The sequence below is a fragment of the Triturus cristatus genome, chromosome 3_2 (genome assembly GCF_964204655.1).
Source record: "Triturus cristatus chromosome 3_2, aTriCri1.1, whole genome shotgun sequence".
NCBI lineage: Eukaryota > Metazoa > Chordata > Amphibia > Caudata > Salamandridae > Triturus > Triturus cristatus.
In genome coordinates, this window is record NC_140584.1 from 848,741,945 (window position 1) to 848,765,209 (window position 23,265).

Below are 23,265 nucleotides of genomic sequence, written 5' to 3' on the forward strand. Positions count from 1 at the left end.
TGTAACGTCATACATCCGTCTGGGAGGCCACGGAGCAGGGTGTTGTCACCACCCAAATGCAAAACTGCAAGGGTGGTCACATTCTGCGAGAAAGAGTCTTGCTTTCTTTATGGGCACCCCTGGTTGACTGGCATACTTAGAATCATATTAGATGCTTGCTGGCTACAACAGTGCAAGGTCTGGCTGACGTGAAAATGTTTGCCTTGGCTGCCAGGTGAAAATGTTTGGCTGGGTTGCCAGTCTTGCCAGGTCAGTCCAAGGTGGCTGTACACAAAAACCTATAACAGAGCTTTTACAACATCAATCAACCATGAAAGACAATGAATGAGGGGAGGAATAAAAGCACAGCATTAAATACTTTGTTCATTCAATGAGACATGAAAGAATAATATATTGTGCAGCCGTAAAAAGGTCACAGCAAGCCGGTCTTCCTCTATTTTACAGTTTTCACGTTTTATTTCCATCCTCTTTCAAGTAATACATAAAATACAACGATCCTGAGAACTTTCGCACATCTGTGGAAGTTTTTTTTGTAGTATGTGGTTGCAGGAAAGGCATAGAAAGAGCAAGAGCTAGCAGCCAGTCTCACTTCACAAATCGAACCATCAACCCCAAGTCAAAATGACCCCCATCTCTTCTGCATTTTTGCCTTCTCTGTGGACATAAGCAGTAGCAGTGTCCCGAAAGGACACTATCTGCCAACAATGACTCGGGGCAGGACACCAGGCGAACATATTCGTAATATACAGCTGGGTTCATGTCTACACAAATCCCACCACAATGGGTGTACAAAAGTGCTGAAAAATCCAGTTTTCACCATAGCCACCGGATGGATTCAACAATCAGAAATTCTTCTGGAGAAAACAAATGATTTGCCTTCAGTCGTTATTTCCCCCTTCATCCAGCATAAAATCCAATGCACAGTCCCTTCCCACGTCCCCTCCACCACTGCACTCCTGCACGGTGGAGCAGAGGGCAAAGTTCACCCCACTGCAGCAAACACGAGGTTTCACAGGAGTGCACCACTTGAGTCTGTGCAGACCAGAGGAACATCACAGCTCAGTCTTCTTTGGTCGCCTCTTTCCTGCGCTGCTTGTACTCTTTGGCCGTCTTCAAAAGAGACAGGAGGATGGGCACAGCCATGGGCAGAAACAGTGGGATGTAGATGGCAAACTTCTGGTCATCTGGAAAATATAGGAGATGGAGGAGGGAGGGGTCGAAGAAGGCCTTCTCAGAGGATGTGATGGCTTCTTTGCTGGCCTGGAAAGCAAACTCCAACATGCCAATCTCAAGATGGGACATTGCCAACTGCACCGCAGAGACCGCTCGATACACCTAAGGGGGAAATATCAAATAATCAGAACTCCGCACAGGAAAAAAGGTCACTTTATAAACGCATGTACACCAGTTTGCCATATACTGAAAGAAATTATACACTTCACCTACTGCATGACACATACGTGTTCATAATCATTCATTCTTATCTCATTGCTTCTAAAAATCTCTGCTTGCGTGAAGGGTATCAAGGCGCTTATTACACATCAGACAGAACCAGCATCACCCATCAAGTCTCACATAAAAAAAACCTGAATCACGCCAACACCTTTAAGTAGTCATTGGCATACGAAATATCGACTGGTAGATAATGCATGTTTTCCCCCAAAATGAGCCTCTGTGTCAGCAGTTTAATCCTAGCCCCTTTTTTTTTCTAAATTCATGACAGCTAGCTGGTCCATTGGGCAATCTGCCAAGATCAGGAACACACTATACAAAGAGCAAACATTTGTGACTTGTGATTTTGTCTGCTGTTGCTACTTCTCTGCCAAGTGGCATGTGCATCACAACAGTAAACTATTTCAATTCCTCCTCCACTATCTAACGTTTTGATGCCTTTACTTTGTGTTTCACTGGTATTGCCTTTTAGCTAGGAGTATAGTTCAAAGCCTTTTACAGTCTTTTCCAAATATTTATTAAATATATCAGCGATCAGGGTAGAGGAACAGTAAAGATGTGTCTGCTTCATAATATAAATGATAATTTAACCCCCAAATCACAAAGGGTAATCTCAGCAAACAGAAATTCTGCCTACGCCGCCCATTGTCAAGTCAAGTATTTCTTTATTCGGTTTTTAACAGATAGAAAACCATAAAAGCAATCACAAAAAACATTTACAATTCATAACAATTTTAAAACAAAATACTGACAATTTATAAAAATACAAATATAAAAATACTATTTCCAATTTTCCTTATAAAAAAACCGTAAAAATCGCTTAATTGCTTCACCATGTTATATTTCTAGTGTCAGAAAAAGTTCATTGCTAATATGTACAATATAGTAGCGAGATAACACTATCGCTTTGCTCAGATAGGTTACCCTAGAGTGGGCACATTTACAAATTTAGTCGGTCGGAAGATGCATTTCAGAAATTTAACTATGCACTTCGACATCCACTCCTCACCCAATGATTGTAACAATAACATAGCCGGACGGCATGGTCTTATTCCAACATGTTTTAATAGCAGGATTAGCCAGATCTTTCTATGCTCTCTGTAGAATTTACAGAAGAAAAAGGTATGAATAGTGGTCTGAAGTGAGGTCTCGTCACACGGGCACATTGATGGTACTGTAGCCCATTTGTTCCTTTCCGGAAAAGCAACCAGACGATGGAAAATATTCAACCTAAATCTTATTAAGAGGAATCTCTCAAAAGTGGTAAGATCATAGGTTAAGTATGGCTGAATTGATAAGGTTGTTTGGACAGCAACACAATGTTGCACAGATGGTTTAAAGGCTTCTTTCGTTAATCGAATTTCTTCTAAATAGGCAAGTGAAAGCGCCAGTAATGCCTTTCTAGATAGTGACCGGATTGTAGCGGGGGCCAAATAGTATTTTTCCAATCCCAAATCAAGTAAGAACCCTTTAATGTAAGCCAACCATCCAATTTTAAGTGAGTGATGTAAAGCCATACAATCTACAATAATTTGCTGGTTGAGTGTATTTTTATCCCCGGACCATATACGATGCCAAAGAAGAAGTGGCTGAATTTTTACTAGGTCCGTTAAATATGGGATTCTTAGTTCTGTGTGGCATGCAAAGGTAGATGTGCTTTTGGGCACCGCTAAGAGGAAGCGGAAGAATGCATTTTCTGCCATTTGTAAGTTTTTAATATTTGCATACCCCCACACTCCTGCTCGGTATAATGCTACTGACTGACACTTAGCTCTGTATATCTTTATGAGCTCTGCTGGTGGTCTTCTGCCCAATTTTTTCGAGAAGTTCACAAGAGCCATAGTAGTTCTTACAAGATGAAATTTTCTAGACTCTATTGCGGGGGACCAATTTAACTTGTGGTCAATCGTAATGCCCAAATAGGGATATTGTGCTGTTACATCCAACTTCTCATTATATAGAAATATACTCTTTGACCTTAGTTTCGCCAAACCTACTCTCATAACTAAAGTCTTTTTGATGTGGATGCGTAGATTCAGCTCTCCCATAAAATGGGAATACCTGTTTAGGGCCTTCTGAAGTTCTAGGGGGGTGCGTGCCAATATCACGGCGTCATACGCATAGAGCAACGCCGGATTCGGACGGTTGTTAACTTGGGGAAGGTCCTGGCTCCCGTTCAACATGGCCTGCTTCAGGCCGTTGGTGTAAAGCGTGAAGAGAAAGGGAGCCAGGACACATCCCTGTCTCACACCCCTCTCCACTTTGAACGGCGCCGATAACTCCCCATTTGCCCCGTACCTCACCCTCGCTGATGCATTTGTGTACATTTCACGCAGAAAAATTACTATAGGTAGTTCCACCCCCATATCCAACAGTACTGACCACAATTTAGCATGGCAAACGCAGTCGAAAGCAGCGGACAGATCCACGCAAACCATGTGGACACTGCCTGCTTTTGCACATACGTATTTCTCCAGGAGCAGGGTTAGATTCAGGGCCTGTTCAACTGTCCCCCGACCCTCACGGAATCCAAACTGGATATCCGAAAATGTATCCCGCCGTCCTCCGCCCACTGATGGAGACGCTCCAAGATGATCCTACCTGCAACTTTACCCAGAGAATCCAACAAGGAGATTGGGCGGTAGCACGATGCCTCCTGGCGATCCCCCTTTTTAAAAATTGGGACCAAAATTGATTTTGAACTTGAGTCTAGTAATCCCACCTCACAGGCTGCCCTAAGTACCCTTGTAAGTAGTGGTGCCCAAAGCTCTTCATTTGACTTAAATAAGTCTATCGGGACACAGTCGGGGCCTGGGGCTTTGCCGTTTTTACTGGTTTTAATGGCTCGTTGAACTTCGCCGATGTCAATATCTATTTCTAGTGAATAGGTGGTATTGGATGAAAGAGCAGTTGAGTCTGCCCTTATGTCTACTCGGCCCTCTCCGAATATTTTTGAGAAGTAATCTACCCAGGTCAATTCATCGATTGCCACCTCAATGGATGGGTGATTCTTTTGTTCTAACAGAAATGGGGATTTTACCACAGCCCAAAACGCAGAGCTATCTTTGAGTAAACAGCTTTTGTGCAATTGGTCCCATAGGGCCTGTTTGAGTTCTAACTTCCTATCCTTTAAAGCTTTGTTATATTTCCGCCTCAAATTTGCTATTTCGTGGGGCTCCCTATTTGGGTTTTGTAAGGCAACTTTCCATTTAGAATGCGCCACAGTACAACAGTGGTTAAACCATCCCACTTTCTTCTTTTGGGTGTTATGTATTTTTACAAACAGTACTGCTTTTATTGCTTTTGTAACCTCCTCAAAGTTGCTTATTACTTCTTTACTGTTTACTGACAGATCTAGGCATTTAAGGATCGAGCTGTGAGCGATTTGAATGACTTTTCTTATAATTTTTTGTGGATCAATTTTTCCCCATTTCAGTGAGAAACCATTAAGTCTATCCAAGTGTAAAGTATTTTGCCTTAGTGCACTTTGTATAGTTTGGGTACTGTCCTCTCGCAAAAGATGGATTTTAATGGTAAGGGCACAATGGTCACTTTGTGTGGTGACGAGGGTTTGAAAGTTGGTAACTCGGTTCCCTGAGAAATTAGAAATCAAAATAAAATCTATGGTAGTTTGGCAGCCTCTTCCAATGTAAGTTGGATCTAACCTCTGAGTCCGAGCGTTAGTTTTATTTACAATTTTTAAATCCAGATTGAGCAAGGATTCATTTAGGCAGTTTCCAGTACTTGAGTGGGAGAAATGGACCAATGGTTCTTCATTCTCGTCCATTAGCCCACACAAGTTGTGGTGACAGATTTCACAGGGATGTTGGTTAAAATCGCCCCCCCATAAGATAGTGGCCCCTTTTGCAAAATCCCTAGTCAAAGTCGATAATTGGGAATACAACTGTCACATAACAGTTTGAAATTCCCTAGCTGACAAATTGTTGAAAATTCACTAATAGGACGGGCTCGTCTTTACTAAAACGAAGGAGCAAGACTTGATAATTTGTTTCCAAAGCTAGTGGAATAATGGCCAAGCCCCCTATGGTATTTGAAATAAATACTATCAACCCACCTTTTGCTCTACCTGAAGTTGAGTGTATTGCAGGGGAAAAAAAGCTTTTATAACCTACCAGATGAATTACGCCGCCCATTGATGAGAGGGTGGATACTCTCACGACAGACATTATGGCTGGTCAAGAACTACATGTAACTTTAGGAGTAGATCTGAAATACAGATGTATAGGTGGAGATCGCAACATCAGCTATGGATAGCTCAGAATGGGGAAGTATAAGAAAATAACATTCACCTGACCTCAATCACACCACCTTCTCCAACGCATAAACACAATCCACACCCTAGACTATGTCCTCTTCTCCTTGAACTGAGACTTTCAGGATACCCTACTGCAACCCCACCCTTCAGAATGCAGCCAGCTTAACTCCAGATGAGGAACGTCACTGAGGAGACAGACCTGGTGTGAGACCGGCCTCACGGCGTTGCCCTCTCCATCATCCAGCCAACCTGCAACCACCCTCAAGACACGACATCTCCGACTCCGGCCGCCCCCGCCACCCCCGATCCGCGGGCCGGCCAGAGGCCTGACAGACTCAACACCCTACCACGCATGCCCAACCGAGGGAGCGGGAACCCTCGAGCCAGACTCAGAGGCGCCAGCCCAGTCACACCTCGGGTCGCCTTCCCCGGGAGGACTCAATCGGCCACCAGGCCCCTGGGGAGCAGGCGCCTCCCCTACCGAGCGCCTGGGGTCCCTCCCAGACCCACCTGAAAAGACCAAAGAAGTGAGCGGCAGGAAATCCCGCCGGACCCCCTCCGTCACCCCAGTCCCCCCTCTGCGAGCACTCCGGACTTCAAAGAACCAGCGGAGTATAACAAGGGGTGCCGGAGAAACAAGGACAGAGAAGACCTGGAACCATCTGAGCCTGCTGACGCTGTCGCGGCTCCTGAACGCTGAAGTCACCTGGGCCTGCTGAGTGACTCGCGGCCTCTCGCTATTGAACCATCTGAGCCCTGCGGACGAAGTCGCGGCTCCCGAACACTGAACCACCTAGGCCTGCTGAGTGACTCGCGGCCCCCAGCTATTGAACCATCGGAGCCATGCTGACGGAATCGCGGCTCCCGAACTCCGACCACCTGTGCCTGCTGAGAGACTCGCGGCGCTCCCCTTGAGGACGACTCGGTAAGAGATCGCCCAGAGACACGACACCCTCCAGCTCGAGGATTGTGAGCTTCCGCAGGGTATTTCGCAGAGACACTATCTTGAAAGACTGTCCCGCTACCCCCATTCCCCACGACCGATTTGTGGTACCTTGTGCCACTGCTGTACTGCTTGCCTTTTGGATCATAAAGATCCCTTGAAATCATCGATAAAAGAACCTATCGTCCTACAAAGAATACGTGTGGTGTCACTCTGTTCGTAGTGCATCTCAGGGTGTGCGCGCCTGGTTCGGCTTACTTGGGAGAGGTGGGTCAAAGGGGTGGGCAAGACGTGTATCGAACCCCCCTCCGGCGAACGCCTTTCCAACATTTGGTGGCAGCGACGGGATCCGAGCCGACACCGAAAGAGAGCGTGCAGTGAACGACTGACGCACTACCAAACAGAGATGGAAGGAGAAACCTCCCTGGGTGCCGCAGGTACCGAAGTAAGCTCACCGTTCCGAGAGGATCAATTGGACTATTACACGCATAGAGAATTAAAACAGTTTTGCAAAGACCTTGGCATCGCTACCACCGGACTAAGCACAAAGGAAGACTTCCAGAAAGTACTGAAAGCCTGGGTCGAGACGGGGGCGCCCCCGACCCAAACGGAAGGGGATTCTACCCATGAACCACCAAGCATCCCGGCGAGAACCAACGGGCCAGAGGGGAACCTGTCCCCCGAGGAACTAGCGGACCGAGAGAGAAGCCGCAACCACGAACTTGAACTGGCAAAACTAAAAATCGAGGGAGAGATAAAACTGGCAGAGAAGAAGTTAGCCGTCGAGCAGTTACGGCTACAAGGGGAACTCGAAGAGAAGAGACTCCAAAGGGAGCACGACGAAAAGAAACTCCAGCTAGAACATGAACGCGGCCTGAAGGAGATTGAGTGGCGGGCTAGAAACGAAAAGTCACAGCCACCCGGGAATCCACCGTCCGCTCCCACCGGGGAAACCAAAGTTCACATCCCCAAGGATGTGGTAAAGGAGTATTATAAGAACGATGATATCCAGCAGTGGTTTAAGGCCTACGAGGTCGCCATGACCTCTCACCGAGTCCCGCAAAAGGATTGGGGGGCTGGCCTATGGGGCCGGTTCTTAAGCGAAGGAAGAGACACTCTGCTAGATCTGCCCTCCACGGTCATGAACTCCTACAGCCACATGAAGGAAGCCCTCGTGGGCCGGTACGGACTCACCCCCGAAATGTACCGACAACGGTTCCGAGATTGCAAGAAGATACCGGGCACCACGTGGGTAGAATACGTGAACTTTTACAGCCGAGCCTTGGACGGGTGGATCAAGGGCAGCAAGGTCTCCACCTTCGAAGAACTGTTCGATCTGATTGCCTGGGAACATTTAGCGGCCAATTGCTTTATAGAACTGCGCCAGCATCTCCTGGACAGTAAACTCACCGACCCTCGGAAGCTGGCCGCTGAGGCTGATCGTTGGGTGAACACCCGGGCCACCCGGGGCCCCGTGGGGGACTACGGCCGCCACAGTCAGGGTCCCCCCCGCCAGAGGGGCGGAGGGAACCACGGCCGACCAAGAGACTTCCCCGGGGGGTCCTCAACCAGCCCCCCCAGCAGCCCACCAGCGGCGTGTTCAGCACAGTCCCCAGCAAGCACCGGAGCCCCAGGACGACCAGGTCCACGAGCTAGGATCACCTGCTTCCGCTGCCAGCAGCCCGGACACTACGCCAATGACCCACAGTGTCCCCAGTATCAGCGAACCACAACGACCCACCCCACGGCCCGGCAGATGGCCTCCGTGGCTCTGGGGGAAGAGATGGAAGACTCCGAGGAATGGGAACCGGCGGCCATGGCCCTGGTCTCCCTTGGTGATCGAGAAATGGTCCCCGGGACACCCTTGCCCGCCAACACAGAAAAATACCGACAGCGGGTGACCATCAACGGCCACCGAGTCGAGGGCCTTCGCGACACCGGGGCGAGTGTCACCGCGGTCCACCGCAGCCTAATTTCAGAAGACCAGATCCTAACCGGGGCCCTCTGTCCGGTCGTATCCTCCGACAATTCTGAGAGCCTCTGCCAGATGGCGCTGGTGCCCTTCGAGTGGGGAGGGGTCTCCGGAGAACTGAAGGTAGCGGTCCGGACCTCGCAGCCCGTAGACTGCCTCCTGGGCAACGACCTGGAGAGTTCCCCGTGGGGGCAAGTAGAACGAAGAGCCCACCTGGAGATGATGGGCCTACCAGAATGGGTCTGCGCCACCACGCGCTCCATGACCGCACGGGTGCCTCCCTTCAAGGGCGGTGAAGCCCTCTTACCGAACACTATCCCCGAGAGCCGGGACCCCCTACCAGAAGCAGACAACCCTCCTTCCGAGGGAGAAGGAGACACTAACCCAGGGGAAGGACCGGAACTTTCCGCCCCAGAGGCCCCGACGGAACTCGAAGAACTGCCCGAGTTGGCCCAGTGGCGCTGCGAAAGGGGGCCCTCCCGCGAAGAGTTCTGCCAGGAACAGACCACCTGCCCCTCCCTCGAGGGACTTAGACAACAAGCCGAAGCCCAGGCCGCCGGTGACCGAACCGGAACCCATTGGATCTATTGGGACAATGGCCTCCTATACAGCGAGCAAAAGTCCGCCGAGCTAGGCGCAGCACGAGTACTGGTGGTACCCCTGCGGTTCCGGAGCCTCCTCCTGGGCCTGGCCCACGATGTACCCTTGGCAGGACACTTAGGCCAAGACAAGACATACCAGCGATTGGTGACCCACTTCTATTGGCCCAAGATGCGAGCGAATGTAGAAGCACACTGCAAGTCCTGCCTCACGTGCCAGGGCAGTGGGAAGAGTGGCGGAAAACGCAAAGCTCCCTTACAACCGTTCCCCGTTGTGAGTACCCCATTCGAGCGGGTCGGCATAGACATCGTGGGACCCCTGGATCCGAAGACCGCCCAGGGCCACAGATTCATCCTTGTCCTGGTGGACCATGCCACCCGCTACCCCGAGGCCATCCCCCTCCGCACCGTGACGGCTCCTGTGGTGGGCCGGGCTCTCATGGGGATCTTCTCCCGTGTCGGATTTCCCCGCGAGGTTGTGAGTGATCGCGGCACTAACTTTATATCCCGCTACATGAAGTCCCTGTGGCAGCAGTGCGGAGTCACGTATAAGTTCACGACCCCCTACCACCCCCAGGGCAACGGCCTAGTGGAACGCTTCAACCGAACCCTGAAGGGAATGATCCTGGGCCTCGAAGAGCCCCTGCGCCGGAAATGGGACGTCCTCCTCCCTTGCCTCCTGTTCGCATACCGAGAAGTCCCCCAAAAGTCTCTGGGGTTCAGCCCCTTTGAACTACTGTACGGACATCCCGTCCGAGGGCCCCTGAGCCTGGTCAAAGAGGGCTGGGAGACAAGCCCCCGGGGGACACCCCCTGATGTGTTCCGCTACATCCTGGCGCTCCGCAACCAGACGAGGAAGTTTAGAGAACTTGCAGAGGCTAACCTCGAGGCCAGCCAAGAAGAAATGAAGCGCTGGTATGACCAGAACGCAACCCTGGTCGAGTTCCAGCCGGGCCAGCAGGTTTGGGTCATGGCTCCGGTGAAACCCTGCGCCCTACAAGACAAATGGACTGGTCCCTTCAAGGTGGTCGAGCGGAAGAGCCAGGTCACGTACCTGGTCGACGTACAGTCCCCACGGAACCCCCTCCGGGTCCTCCACGTGAACCGTCTCAAGCCCCACTTTGTAAGGACGGAATTAAGTTTGCTACTGGCCACCGATGATGGGGCGGAAGAGGACACCGAACCCCTGCCCGATCTCCTGTGCACGAAAGAACTGGACGGTTCCGTGGAGGGAGTGAAACTGTCGACCACCCTCACTCCCCAGCAGGCCGACGACTGCCGCCAGCTGCTCAGACAATTCGCAGACCTCTTCTCTCTCATTCCAAGGGTTACCGACTGGTGTGTCCACGACGTGGACACCGGCGACAGCCCGCCTGTGAGACACCGAGCCTACCGGGTGCCTGACCGGGTCCGCACCTGCATCAAGACCGAGGTACAGAAGATGCTCACCCTGGGAGTAATCGAACCCTCCGACAGCCTCTGGGCCAGCCCGGTGGTTCTGGTCCCGAAGGCGGCTTCCCCAGGGGTCGCCCCCGAACTAAGATTCTGTGTGGACTATCGGGGGCTCAATGCGGTCACCCGCGCAGACGCTCACCCTATTCCCCGAGCCGACGAGCTCATCGACCGCCTGGGGGCCGCCCGGTTCCTCAGCACTTTCGACCTGACCTGCGGATACTGGCAGATTGCTCTCACGGAAGGAGCGAAAGAGCGCTCTGCCTTCTCCACGCCAGATGGCCACTACCGCTTCAGGGTCATGCCGTTCGGGATGAAAAACGCCCCAGCCACGTTCCAGCGGTTGGTGAACAAGGTCCTGGCCGGACTCGAGGAGTTCAGCGCAGCGTACCTTGACGACATCGCCGTATTCAGCTCTCAATGGCACGAGCATCTCCAGCACCTCCGACAAGTACTAATGGCCCTGCGCCAAGCAGGCCTAACAGTGAAAGCCAGCAAATGCCAGCTCGGGCAAGGCTCCGTGGTCTACCTGGGGCATCAGGTGGGCAGCGGCCAGGTCGCCCCTCTCCAGCCGAAGATCGACGCCATCAAGTCCTGGGAGCCCCCCACCACGCAGACAGAGGTTCGGGCCTTCCTGGGCCTTACGGGGTACTACCGGAGGTTCATTAAAAATTATGGTAGTATCGCAGGGCCCCTCACAGAGTTGACCTCCAAAAAGCTCCCACAGAAGGTGCAGTGGACCACCCCGTGCCAGCAGGCGTTCGACGCCTTGAAAACCGCCATGTGCACCGCTCCCGTACTCAAGGCCCCCGACTACTCCCAAGAGTTTGTGGTCCAGACCGACGCATCCGAACACGGCATCGGGGCCGTGCTCTCGCAGTTCGACGACAAGGGCATTGATCAGCCCATAGCCTTCATCAGCCGAAGGCTGCTGCCGAGAGAGCAGCGTTGGAGTACTATAGAGCGAGAGACCTTTGCCGTAGTCTGGGCCGTCAAGAAACTGCGGCCCTACTTGTTCGGAACCCATTTTCGAGTACAGACGGACCACCGGCCCTTGCAGTGGCTAATGCGGATGAGGGGGGAGAACCCCAAGCTACTACGATGGTCCATCTCTCTCCAAGGGATGGATTTCACTGTCGAACATCGCCCCGGGACGGATCATGCCAACGCCGACGGCCTGTCCCGGTTCTTCCGCTTCGGCGAGGAGAACCCCCCAGTGGATGGGTAGTTCTCCACGCCTTTCAGCTGGGGGGGGACGCGTGTGAGACCGGCCTCACGGCGTTGCCCTCTCCATCATCCGGCCAACCTGCAACCACCCTCAAGACACGACATCTCCGACTCCGGCCGCCCCAGCCACCCCCGATCCGCGGGCCGGCCAGAGGCCTGACAGACTTAACACCCTACCACGCATGCCCAACCGAGGGAGCGGGAACCCTCGAGCCAGACTCAGAGGCGCCAGCCCAGTCACACCTCGGGTCGCCTTCCCCGGGAGGACTCAATCGGCCACCAGGCCCCTGGGGAGCAGGCGCCTCCCCTACCGAGCGTCTGGGGTCCCTCCCAGACCCACCTGAAAAGACCAAAGAAGTGAGCGGCAGGAAATCCCGCCGGACCCCCTCCGTCACCCCAGTCCCCCCTCTGCGAGCACTCCGGACTTCAAAGAACCAGCGGAGTATAACAAGGGGTGCCGGAGAAACAAGGACAGAGAAGACCTGGAACCATCTGAGCCTGCTGACGCTGTCGCGGCTCCTGAACGCTGAAGTCACCTGGGCCTGCTGAGTGACTCGCGGCCTCTCGCTATTGAACCATCTGAGCCCTGCGGACGAAGTCGCGGCTCCCGAACACTGAACCACCTAGGCCTGCTGAGTGACTCGCGGCCCCCAGCTATTGAACCATCGGAGCCCTGCTGACGGAATCGCGGCTCCCGAACTCCGACCACCTGTGCCTGCTGAGAGACTCGCGGCGCTCCCCTTGAGGACGACTCGGTAAGAGATCGCCCAGAGACACGACACCCTCCAGCTCGAGGATTGTGAGCTTCCGCAGGGTATTTCGCAGAGACACTATCTTGAAAGACTGTCCCGCTACCCCCATTCCCCACGACCGATTTGTGGTACCTTGTGCCACTGCTGTACGGCTTGCCTTTTGGATCATAAAGATCCCTTGAAATCATCGATAAAAGAACCTATCGTCCTACAAAGAATACGTGTGGTGTCACTCTGTTCGTAGTGCATCTCAGGGTGTGCGCGCCTGGTTCGGCTTACTTGGGAGAGGTGGGTCAAAGGGGTGGGCAAGACGTGTATCGAACCCCCCTCCGGCGAACGCCTTTCCAACACCTGGTAGTTACCTTTGTTATTGATCATTACAGGAAAACCCATCGTCTGCATCAAAGAAAAAAATGGCAGGGCAAGAAGAGGCAGGTGAATGAAAGGGTTTTCAGGCAACAGCTCTTCCTGGAGGAACAAGATCCCATCTCACCCTTAACCCCTTCAAAGAATGTATCTTCTCCACTACACACCTGATGCATGATCCGCCAGTTGCAGAGAATCCCAATGTCAGGTCATGTATGAACCTAAACCTTTCTATTTTACTAAAGCATTTCTTCCCCACAATCATGCCACTCTTACCCACCTTACAGATAGCCACACATCTCACGCATACAGATTAACCCCCTTTATATGTGTAAGGATTACGTGCATCCTAATCACAGAGGAACGATATTGATAATACAGTATTTGTCTAGAGTTTAGTAGGCCTTGGTTTGTCATTCATCAATACTTGTATTACTCAATCTTTATTACACTTTTTTGAGATACAGCTTAGTCTGCACACAGTTGCATTGTAATCCATAGCAGTCTATTGTCGTCATTCATATCGGATCATATTATTTATAGGTGATGCGTCGCCCACCACTTCCTCTTCTTCCCAAACAGTTTGCTAACATGGACTGGCCACGTACAACAGTCAGATAACGGAGACTGGTAAGTCTTCAGAAAAATCATTATATATAGATATATATATCACCCACTGGTGGTCGCCCCTGGGTAGTTATAGTTAGAATCGTGTTTCCATTAGAAGTGCATTTGTTTGTGCTGCTAATAACTTTGGCCCGGTTCGATGAATTTCCACGAAACGGTCCAAAAATTGCTTCTTTTTGACTAATTTGTGCATGGAAAGTTTTGCGGTGATTCCTCAATCGGGGGCTGAGAAAACAAGCATTTGCAATGCAATAGGTCTGGCATTTATAAGAGTTTGAGCTATTGGCATTGCAAAATTACAATGCCATTTATTTTTGTTTTTGTTTTAAAACAAATAAAAGGCATTCTCATTTACAATGTCAGTAGCATAAACTCGCATAAAAGCAGTGTGTAGAGTGCAGCAGTGTGCGGCGTGCAGCAGTGTGAGGCGTGCAGCAGTGTGAGGCGTGCAGCAGTGTGAGGCGTGCAGCAGTGTGTGGCGTGCAGCAGTGTTTCGTGTAGCAGTGTGAGGCATGCAGCACTATGTGTCGTGCAGCGGCGTGCAGCAGTGTGCTGCGTGCAGCAGTGTCATGCAGCAGTGAGTAATGCAGCAGTGTGCGGTGCGCAGCAGTGTGTGGCGTGCAGCAGTGTTTCGTGTAGCATTGTGCGGCGTGCAGCAGTGTGTGGCGTGCAGCAGTGTTTCGTGTAGCAGTGTGAGGCGTGCAGCAGTGTGAGGCGTGCAGCAGTGTGTGGCGTGCAGCAGTGTGTGGCGTGCAGCAGTGTGTGGCGTGCAGCAGTGTGTGGCGTGCAGCAGTGTCTGGCGTGCTGCAGTGTCTGGCGTGCTGCAGTGTCTGGCGTGCTGCAGTGTGCGGCGTGCTGCCGTGTGCGGCGTGCTGCCGTGTCTGGCGTGCTGCCGTGTCTGGCGTGCTGCCGTGTCTGGCGTGCTGCAGTGTGCGGCATGCGGCAGTGTGCGGCAGTGTGCAGCGTGCAGCAGTGTGCAGTGTGCAGCAGTGTGCGGCGTGCAGCAGTGTGCGGCGTGCAGCAGTGTGCGGCGTGCAGCAGTGTGCGGCGTGCAGCAGTGTGTGGCGTGCAGCAGTGTGCGGCGTGCAGCGGCATGCAGCAGTGTGTGGCATGCAGCAATGTGCGGTGTGCAGCAGTGTGTGGCGTGCAGCAGTGTGTGGCGTGCAGCGGCATGCAGCAGTGTGTGGCGTGCAGCAGTGTGCGGCGTGCAGCAGTGTGCGGCGTGCAGCAGTGTGAGGCGTGCAGCAGTGTGAGGCGTGCAGCAGTGTGCAGCAGTGTGCGGCGTGCAGCAGTGTGTGGCGTGCAGCAGTGTTTCGTGTAGCAGTGTGAGGCATGCAGCACTGTGGCGTGCAGCGGCGTGCAGCAGTGTCGTGCAGCATGCAGCAGTGAGTAATGCAGCAGTGTGCAGCAGTGTGTGGTGTGCAGCAGTGTGCGGTGTGCAGCAGTGTGTGGTGTGCAGCAGTGTGTGGCATGCAGCAGTGTGTGGCGTGCAGCAGTGTGCGGCGTGCAGCAGTGTGCGGCGTGCAGCAGTGTGAGGCGTGCAGCAGTGTTTCGTGTAGCGTTGTGCGGTGTGCAGCAGTGTGTGGCGTGCAGCAGTGTGGCGTGCAGCAGTGTGTGGCGTGCAGCAGTGTGCGGCGTGCAGCAGTGTGCGGCGTGCAGCAGTGTGCGGCGTGCAGCAGTGTGCGGCGTGCAGCAGTGTGAGGCGTGCAGCAGTGTGAGGCGTGCAGCAGTGTGAGGCGTGCAGCAGTGTGCAGCAGTGTGTGGCGTGCAGCAGTGTGTGGCGTGCAGCAGTGTTTCGTGTAGCAGTGTGCGGCGTGCAGCAGTGTGCTGCGTGCAGCAGTGTGCAGCGTACAGCAGCATGCAGCAGTGTGTGGCGTGCAGCGGCATGCAGCAGTGTGAGACAGGCCTCGTGGCGTGGGCCCTCCCGACCAGCAAGCCACCCTGCAACCGCACCGATCCCCGATGTCACAGACTTCCGGCCACCATGGCCCAACATCCCGATGGCCGGCCAGACCCCAACACGCATGCCTGGCCGAGGGAGAGAGAACCCCCCCCAAGCCAGACCGGGAGGCGCCGACCCTGTCACACCTCTGGTCTCTTCCCCAAGGAAGGTTTCGATCGGCCACCAGGCCCCCGGTGAGCGGGCGCCTCGCCTGCTGGGTGTCTGGAGTCCCTCCCGGACCCACCTGAATGGATCAAAGGGGCCGAGCGACAGGAAGTCCCGACACACCGCCCCCAGGCACCAAGACCCCTCTCGGCGAGGACTCCGGACTTCAAAGAGGAGGGGGGAGTATAACAAGGGGTGTGCAACAGTGTTTCGTGTAGCATTGTGCGGCGTGCAGCATTGTGCGGCGTGCAGCAGTGTGCGGCGTGCCGCAGTGTGCGGCGTGCCGCAGTGTGCGGCGTGCAGCAGTGTGCGGCGTGCAGCAGTGTGCGGCGTGCAGCAGTGTGTGGCGTGCAGCAGTGTGCGGCGTGCAGCAGTGTGCGGCGTGCAGCAGTGTGCGGCGTGCAGCAGTGTTTCGTGTAGCATTGTGCGGCGTGCAGCAGTGTGCGGCGTGCAGCAGTGTGAGGCGTGCAGCAGTGTGCGGCGTGCAGCAGTGTGAGGCGTGCAGCAGTGTGCGGCGTGCAGCAGTGTGCGGCGTGCAGCAGTGTGTGGCGTGCAGCAGTGTTTTGTGTAGCACTGTGAGGCATGCAGCACTGTGTGGCATGCAGCGGCGTGCAGCAGTGTGCGGCCTGCAGCAGTGTGCGGCGTGCAGCAGTGTCGTGCAGCATGCAGCAGTGAGTAATGCAGCAGTGTGTGGCGTGCAGCAGTGTGTGGCGTGTAGCAGTGTGCGGCGTGCAGCAGTGTGCGGCGTGCAGCAGTGTGCGACGTGCAGCAGTGTGCGACGTGCAGCAGTGTGCGACGTGCAGCAGTGTGCGACGTGCAGCAGTGTGCGGCGTACAGCAGTGTGCGGCGTACAGCAGTGTGCGGCGTACAGCAGTGTGCGGCGTGCAGCAGTGTGAGGCGTGCAGCAGTGTGAGGCGTGCAGCAGTGTGAGGCGTGCAGCAGTGTGAGGCGTGCAGCAGTGTGAGGCGTGCAGCAGTGTGAGGCGTGCAGCAGTGTGCGGCGTGCAGCAGTGTGTAATGCAGCAGTGTGCGGCGTGCAGCAGTGTGTGGCGTGCAGCAGTGTGCGGCGTGCAGCAGTGTGCGGCGTGCAGCAGTGTGCGGCATGCAGCAGTGTGTAGTGTGCAACAGTGTTTCGTGTAGCATTGTGCGGCGTGCAGCAGTGTGCGGCGTGCCGCATTGTGCGGCGTGCCGCATTGTGCGGCGTGCCGCAGTGTGCGGCGTGCAGCAGTGTGCGGCGTGCTGCAGTGTGCGGCGTGCTGCAGTGTGAGGCATGCAGCAGTGGAGGCGTGCAGCAGTGGAGGCGTGCAGCAGTGGAGGCGTGCAGCAGTGTGTGGCATGCAGCAGTGTGAGGCGTGCAGCAGTGTGTGGCGTGCAGCAGTGTGTGGCGTGCAGCAGTGTGTGGCGTGCAGCAGTGTGTGGCGTGCAGCAGTGTTTCGTGTAGCATTGTGCGGCGTGCAGCAGTGTGCGGCATGCCGCAGTGTGCGGCGTGCCGCAGTGTGAGGCGTGCAGCAGTGTGAGGCGTGCAGCAGTGTGTGGCGTGCAGCAGTGTGTGGCGTGCAGCAGTGTGAGGCGTGCAGCAGTGTGAGGCGTGCAGCAGTGTGAGGCGTGCAGCAGTGTGAGGCGTGCAGCAGTGTGAGGCGTGCAGCAGTGTGTGGCGTGCAGCAGTATGTGGCGTGCAGCAGTGTGTGGCGTGCAGCAGTGTTTCGTGTAGCATTGTGCGGCGTGCAGCAGTGTGCGGCATGCAGCAGTGTGTGGCATGCCGCAGTGTGTGGCGTGCCGCAGTGTGCGGCGTGCCGCAGTGTGCGGCGTGCCGCAGTGTGTGGCGTGCAGCAGTGTGAGGCGTGCAGCAGTGTGAGGCGTGCAGCAGTGTGTGGCGTGCAGCAGTGTGAGGCGTGCAGCAGTGTGAGGCGTGCAGCAGTGTGTGGCGTGCAGCAGTGTGGCGTGCAGCAGTGTTTCGTGTAGCATTGTGCGGCATGCAGCAGTGTGAGGCATGCAGCAGTGTGAGGCATGCAGCAGTGTGTGGCGTGCCGCAGTGTGTGGCGTGCCGCAGTGTGTGGCGTGCCGCAGTGTGTGGCGTGCCGCAGTGTGTGGCGTGCAGCAGTGTGTGGCGTGCAGCAGTGTGTGGCGTGCAGCAGTGTGTGGCGTGCAGCAGTGTGAGGCGTGCAGCAGTGTGAGGCGTGCAGCAGTGTGTGGCGTGCAGCAGTGTGTGGCGTGCAGCAGTGTTTCGTGTAGCATTGTGAGGCGTGCAGCAGTGTGCGGCATGCAGCAGTGTGTGACGTGCCGCAGTGTGCGGCGTGCCGCAGTGTGAGGCGTGCAGCAGTGTGAGGCGTGCAGCAGTGTGAGGCTGTTGGAAAGGCGTTCGCCGGAGGGGGGTTCGATGCCCGTCTTGCCCACCCCTTTGACCCACCTCTCCCACGTAGGCCGAACTAGGCGCGCACACCCTGATATACACTACGAACAGAGTGACACCACACGTATTCTTTGTAGGACGATAGGTTCTTTTATCGATGATTTTCGAGGGATCTTTATGATCCAAGATGCAAGTAGTACAGCAGTGGCACAAAGTACCACAGATCGGTCGTGGGGAATGGGGGTAGCGGGACAGTCTTTCAAGATAGTGTCTCTGCGAAATACCCTGCGGATAGCTCACAATCCTCGAGCTGGAGGGTGTCGAGTCTCTGGGCGATCTCTTACCGAGTCGTCCTCCAGGGGGAGCGCCGCGAGTCTCTCAGCAGGCACCGGTGGTCGGAGTTCGGGAGCCGCGATTCCGTCAGCAAGGCTCAGATGGTTCAATAGCTGGGGGCCGCAAGTCACTCAGCAGGCCCAGGTGGTTCAGTGCTCGGGAGCCGCGACCTCGTCAGCAGGGCTCAGATGGTTCAATAGCTGGGGGCCGCGAGTCACTCAGCAGGCCCAGGTGGTTCAGTGCTCGGGAGCCGCGACCTCGTCAGCAGGGCTCAGATGGTTCAATAGCAAGAGGCCGCGAGTCACTCAGCAGGCCCAGGTGACTTCAGCGTTCAGGAGCCGCGACAGCGTCAGCAGGCTCGGATGGTTCCAGGTCTTCTCTCCCTTCGTTTCTCCGGCACCCCTTGTTATACTCCGCTTGCTCTTTGAAGTCCGGGGTCCTCGCAGAGGGGGGACTGGGGTGACGGAGGGGGTTCGGCGGGATTTCCTGCCGCTCACTTCTTTGGTCTTTTCAGGTGGGTCTGGGAGGGACCCCAGACGCTCGGCAGGGGAGGCGCCTGCTCCCCAGGGGCCTGGTGGCCGATCGAGTCTTCCCGGGGAAGGCGACCCGAGGTGTGACTGGGCTGGCGCCTTTGGGTCTGGCTCGAGGGTTCCCGCTCCCTCGGTCGGACATGCGTGGTAGGGTGTCGAGTCTGTCAGGGCTCTGGCCGGCCCTCGGATCTGGGTGGCTGGGGCGGCCGGAGTCGGAGATGTCGTGTCTTGAGGGTGGTTGCAGGTTGGCTGGATGATAGGGAGGGCAACGCCGTGAGGCCGGTCTCACAGAGGCGTGCAGCAGTGTGAGGCGTGCAGCAGTGTGTGGTGTGCAGCAGTGTGAGGCGTGCAGCAGTGTGTGGCGTGCAGCAGTGTGTGGCGTGCAGCAGTGCTTCGTGTAGCATTGTGCGGCGTGCAGCAGTGTGGCGTGCAGCAGTGTGTGGCGTGCAGCAGTGTTTCGTGTAGCAGTGTGCGGCGTGCAGCAGTGTGAGGCGTGCAGCAGTGTGAGGCGTGCAGCAGTGTGAGGCGTGCAGCAGTGTGAGGCGTGCAGCAGTGTTTCGTGTAGCATTGTGCGGCGTGCAGCAGTGTGTGGCGTGCAGCAGTGTGTGGCGTGCAGCAGTGTGCGGCGTGCAGCAGCCTGTGGCGTGTAGCAGTGTGTGGCGTGCAGCGGCATGCCGCAGTGTGTGGCGTGCAGCAGTGTGTGGCGTGCAGGAGTGTGCGGCGTGCAGGAGTGTGCGGCGTGCAGGAGTGTGCGGCGTGCAGGAGTGTGCAGCGTGCAGCAGTGTGAGGCGTGCAGCAGTGTGAGGCGTGCAGCAGTGTGAGGCATGCAGCAGTGTGCGGCATGCAGCAGTATGTGGCGTGCAGCAGTATGTGGCGTGCAGCAGTGTTTTTTTGTAGCAGTGTGAGGCGTGCAGCAGTGTGAGGCGTGCAGCAGTGTGAGGCGTGCAGCAGTGTGAGGCGTGCAGCAGTGTGAGGCGTGCAGCAGTGTGAGGCGTGCAGCAGTGTTTCGTGTAGCATTGTGCGGCGTGCAGCAGTGTGTGGCGTGCAGCAGTGTTTCGTGCAGCAGTGTGCGGCGTGCAACAGTGTGTGGCGTGCAACAGTGTGTGGCGTGCAGCGGCATGCAGCAGTGTGTGGCGTGCAGCAGTGTTTGGCGTGCAGCAGTGTGTGGCGTGCAGCAGTGTGCGGCGTGCAGCAGTGTGAGGGGTGCAGCAGTGTGAGGGGTGCAGCAGTGTGAGGGGTGCAGCAGTGTGAGGGGTGCAGCAGTGTGAGGGGTGCAGCAGTGTGAGGGGTGCAGCAGTGTGTGGCGTGTAGCAGTGTGAGGCGTGCAGCAGTGTGAGGCGTGCAGCAGTGTGAGGCGTGCAGCAGTGTGTGGTGTGCAGCAGTGTTTCGTGTAGCAGTGTGAGGCATGCAGCACTGTGTGGCGTGCAGCAGTGTGCGGCGTGCGGCAGTGTGCGGCAGTGTGCGGCGTGCGGCAGTGTCGTGCAGCATGCAGCAGTGAGTAATGCAGCAGTGTGCAGCAGTGTGTGGCGTGCAGCAGTGTGTGGCGTGCAGCAGTGTTTTGTGTAGCAGTGTGCGGCGTGCAGCAGTGTGTGGCGTGCATCAGTGTGCGACGTGCAGCAGTGTGCGGCGTGCAGCAGGGTGCGGCGTGCAGCAGTGTGAGGCGTGCAGCAGTGTGAGGCGTGCAGCAGTGTGTAGTGCAGCAGTGTGTAATGCAGCAGTGTGTAATGCAGCAGTGTGTAATGCAGCAGTGTGTAATGCAGCAGTGTGTGGCGTGCGGTAGTGTGCAGCGTGCAGCAGTGTGCGGCGTGCAGCAGTGTGCGGCGTGCAGCAGTGTGCGGCGTGCAGCAGTGTGCGGCGTGCAGCAGTGTGCGGCGTGCAGCAGTGTTTTGTGTAGCAGTGTGCGGCGTGCCGCAGTGTGCGGCGTGCCGCAGTGTGCGGCGTGCAGCAGTGTGCGGCGTGCAGCAGTGTGAGGCGTGCAGCAGTGTGAGGCGTGCAGCAGTGTGAGGCGTGCAGCAGTGTGAGGCGTGCAGCAGTGTGAGGCGTGCAGCAGTGTGAGGCGTGCAGCAGTGTGAGGCGTGCAGCAGTGTGAGGCGTGCAGCAGTGTGAGGCGTGCAGCAGTGTGTGGCGTGCAGCAGTGTTTCGTGTAGCATTGTGCGGCGTGCAGCAGTGTGCGGCGTGCAGCAGTGTGCGGCGTGCAGCAGTGTGCGGCGTGCAGCAGTGTGAGGCGTGCAGCAGTGTGAGGCGTGCAGCAGTGTGAGGCGTGCAGCAGTGTGAGGCGTGCAGCAGTGTGTGGCGTGCAGCAGTGTGAGGCGTGCAGCAGTATTTCGTGTAGCATTGTGCCGCGTGCAGCAGTGTGCGGCATGCAGCAGTGTGTGGCGTGCCGCAGTGTGTGGCGTGCCGCAGTGTGCGGCGTGCCGCAGTGTGCGGCGTGCAGCAGTGTGAGGCGTGCAGCAGTGTGTGGCGTGCAGCAGTGTGAGGCGTGCAGCAGTGTGAGGCGTGCAGCAGTGTGAGGCGTGCAGCAGTGCTTCGTGTAGCATTGTGCGGCGTGCAGCAGTGTGTGGCGTGCAGCAGTGTGTGGCGTGCAGCAGTGTTTCGTGTAGCAGTGTGCGGCGTGCAGCAGTGTGCGGCATGCAGCAGTGTGCGGCGTGCAGCAGTGTGCGGCATGCAGCAGTGTGAGGCGTGCAGCAGTGTGAGGCGTGCAGCAGTGTTTAGTGTAGCAGTGTGCGGCGTGCAGCAGTGTGTGGCGTGCAGCAGTGTGTGGCGTGCAGCAGTGTGCGGCGTGCAGCAGCCTGTGGCGTGCAGCAGCCTGTGGCGTGCAGCAGTGTGTGGCGTGCAGCGGCATGCCGCAGTGTGTGGCGTGCAGGAGTGTGCGGCGTGCAGCAGTGTGCGGCGTGCAGCAGTGTTCGGCGTGCAGCAGTGTGCGGCGTGCAGCAGTGTGCGGCGTGCAGCAGTGTGCGGCGTGCAGCAGTGTGCGGCGTGCAGCAGTGTGCGGCGTGCAGCAGTGTGCGGCGTGCAGCAGTGTGAGGCGTGCAGCAGTGTGAGGCGTGCAGCAGTGTGAGGCGTGCAGCAGTGTTTCGTGTACCAGTGTGAGGCGTGCAGCAGTGTGAGGCGTGCAGCAGTGTGTGGCGTGCAGCAGTGTTTTTTTGTAGCAGTGTGAGGCGTGCAGCAGTGTGAGGCGTGCAGCAGTGTGAGGCGTGCAGCAGTGTGAGGCGCGCAGCAGTGTGAGGCGCGCAGCAGTGTGAGGCGCGCAGCAGTGTTTCGTGTAGCATTGTGCGGCGTGCAGCAGTGTGTGGCGTGCAGCAGTGTTTCGTGCAGCAGTGTGCGGCGTGCAACAGTGTGCGGCGTGCAACAGTGTGTGGCATGCAGCAGTGTGTGGCGTGCAGCGGCATGCAGCAGTGTGTGGCGTGCAGCAGTGTGCGGCGTGCAGCAGTGTGAGGGGTGCAGCAGTGTGAGGGGTGCAGCAGTGTGAGGGGTGCAGCAGTGTGAGGGGTGCAGCAGTGTGTGGCGTGCAGCAGTGTGTGGCGTGCAGCAGTGTGAGGCGTGCAGCAGTGTGAGGCGTGCAGCAGTGTGAGGCGTGCAGCAGTGTGCGGCGTGCAGCAGTGTGCGGCGTGCAGCAGTGTGCGGCGTGCAGCAGTGTGTGGTGTGCAGCAGTGTTTCGTGTAGCAGTGTGAGGCATGCAGCACTGTGTGGCGTGCAGCAGTGTGCGGCGTGCAGCAGTGTTTCCGGCGTGCGGCAGTGTGCGGCGTGCGGCAGTGTCGTGCAGCATGCAGCAGTGAGTAATGCAGCAGTGTGCAGCAGTGTGTGGCGTGCAGCAGTGTGTGGCGTGCAGCAGTGTTTCGTGTAGCAGTGTGCGGCGTGCAGCAGTGTGTGGCGTGCATCAGTGTGTGACGTGCAGCAGTGTGCGGCGTGCAGCAGGGTGCGGCGTGCAGCAGGGTGCGGCGTGCAGCAGGGTGCGGCGTGCAGCAGGGTGCGGCGTGCAGCAGGGTGCGGCGTGCAGCAGTGTGAGGCGTGCAGCAGTGTGAGGCGTGCAGCAGTGTGAGGCGTGCAGCAGTGTGTGGCGTGCGGTAGTGTGCAGCGTGCAGCAGTGTGCGGCGTGCAGCAGTGTGTGGCGTGCAGCAGTGTGTGGCGTGGTTTGTAAACAACAAGAAAAGCGGACATCAAAGGAAGGGTGGGAGGGAACAAGCATATGGGGTGTGAGTTATAACGAAAGTTAATTGTTGTAAGAGGGGATGCTGGAAGTGAGGCCGAGCGCGCGCTGGCGAAAGCAGTCTGCTGCTTTC

The 23,265-nt window shown here is 56.3% G+C and overlaps 1 protein-coding gene across 1 annotated transcript in view; it reads right to left on the bottom strand.

The window, feature by feature from the left end:
• Positions 1 to 432: 432 nt before the first annotated feature.
• PIGS (phosphatidylinositol glycan anchor biosynthesis class S) overlaps positions 433 to 23,265 on the bottom strand; it is a 188,944-nt gene continuing 166,111 nt past the window's right edge. The window contains exon 12 of the mRNA XM_085649117.1: positions 433 to 1,335. Coding sequence (XP_085505243.1) covers positions 1,060 to 1,335 — 276 coding nt within the window. The 3' untranslated portion in view covers positions 433 to 1,059. The remainder of the gene's footprint in view (positions 1,336 to 23,265) is intronic.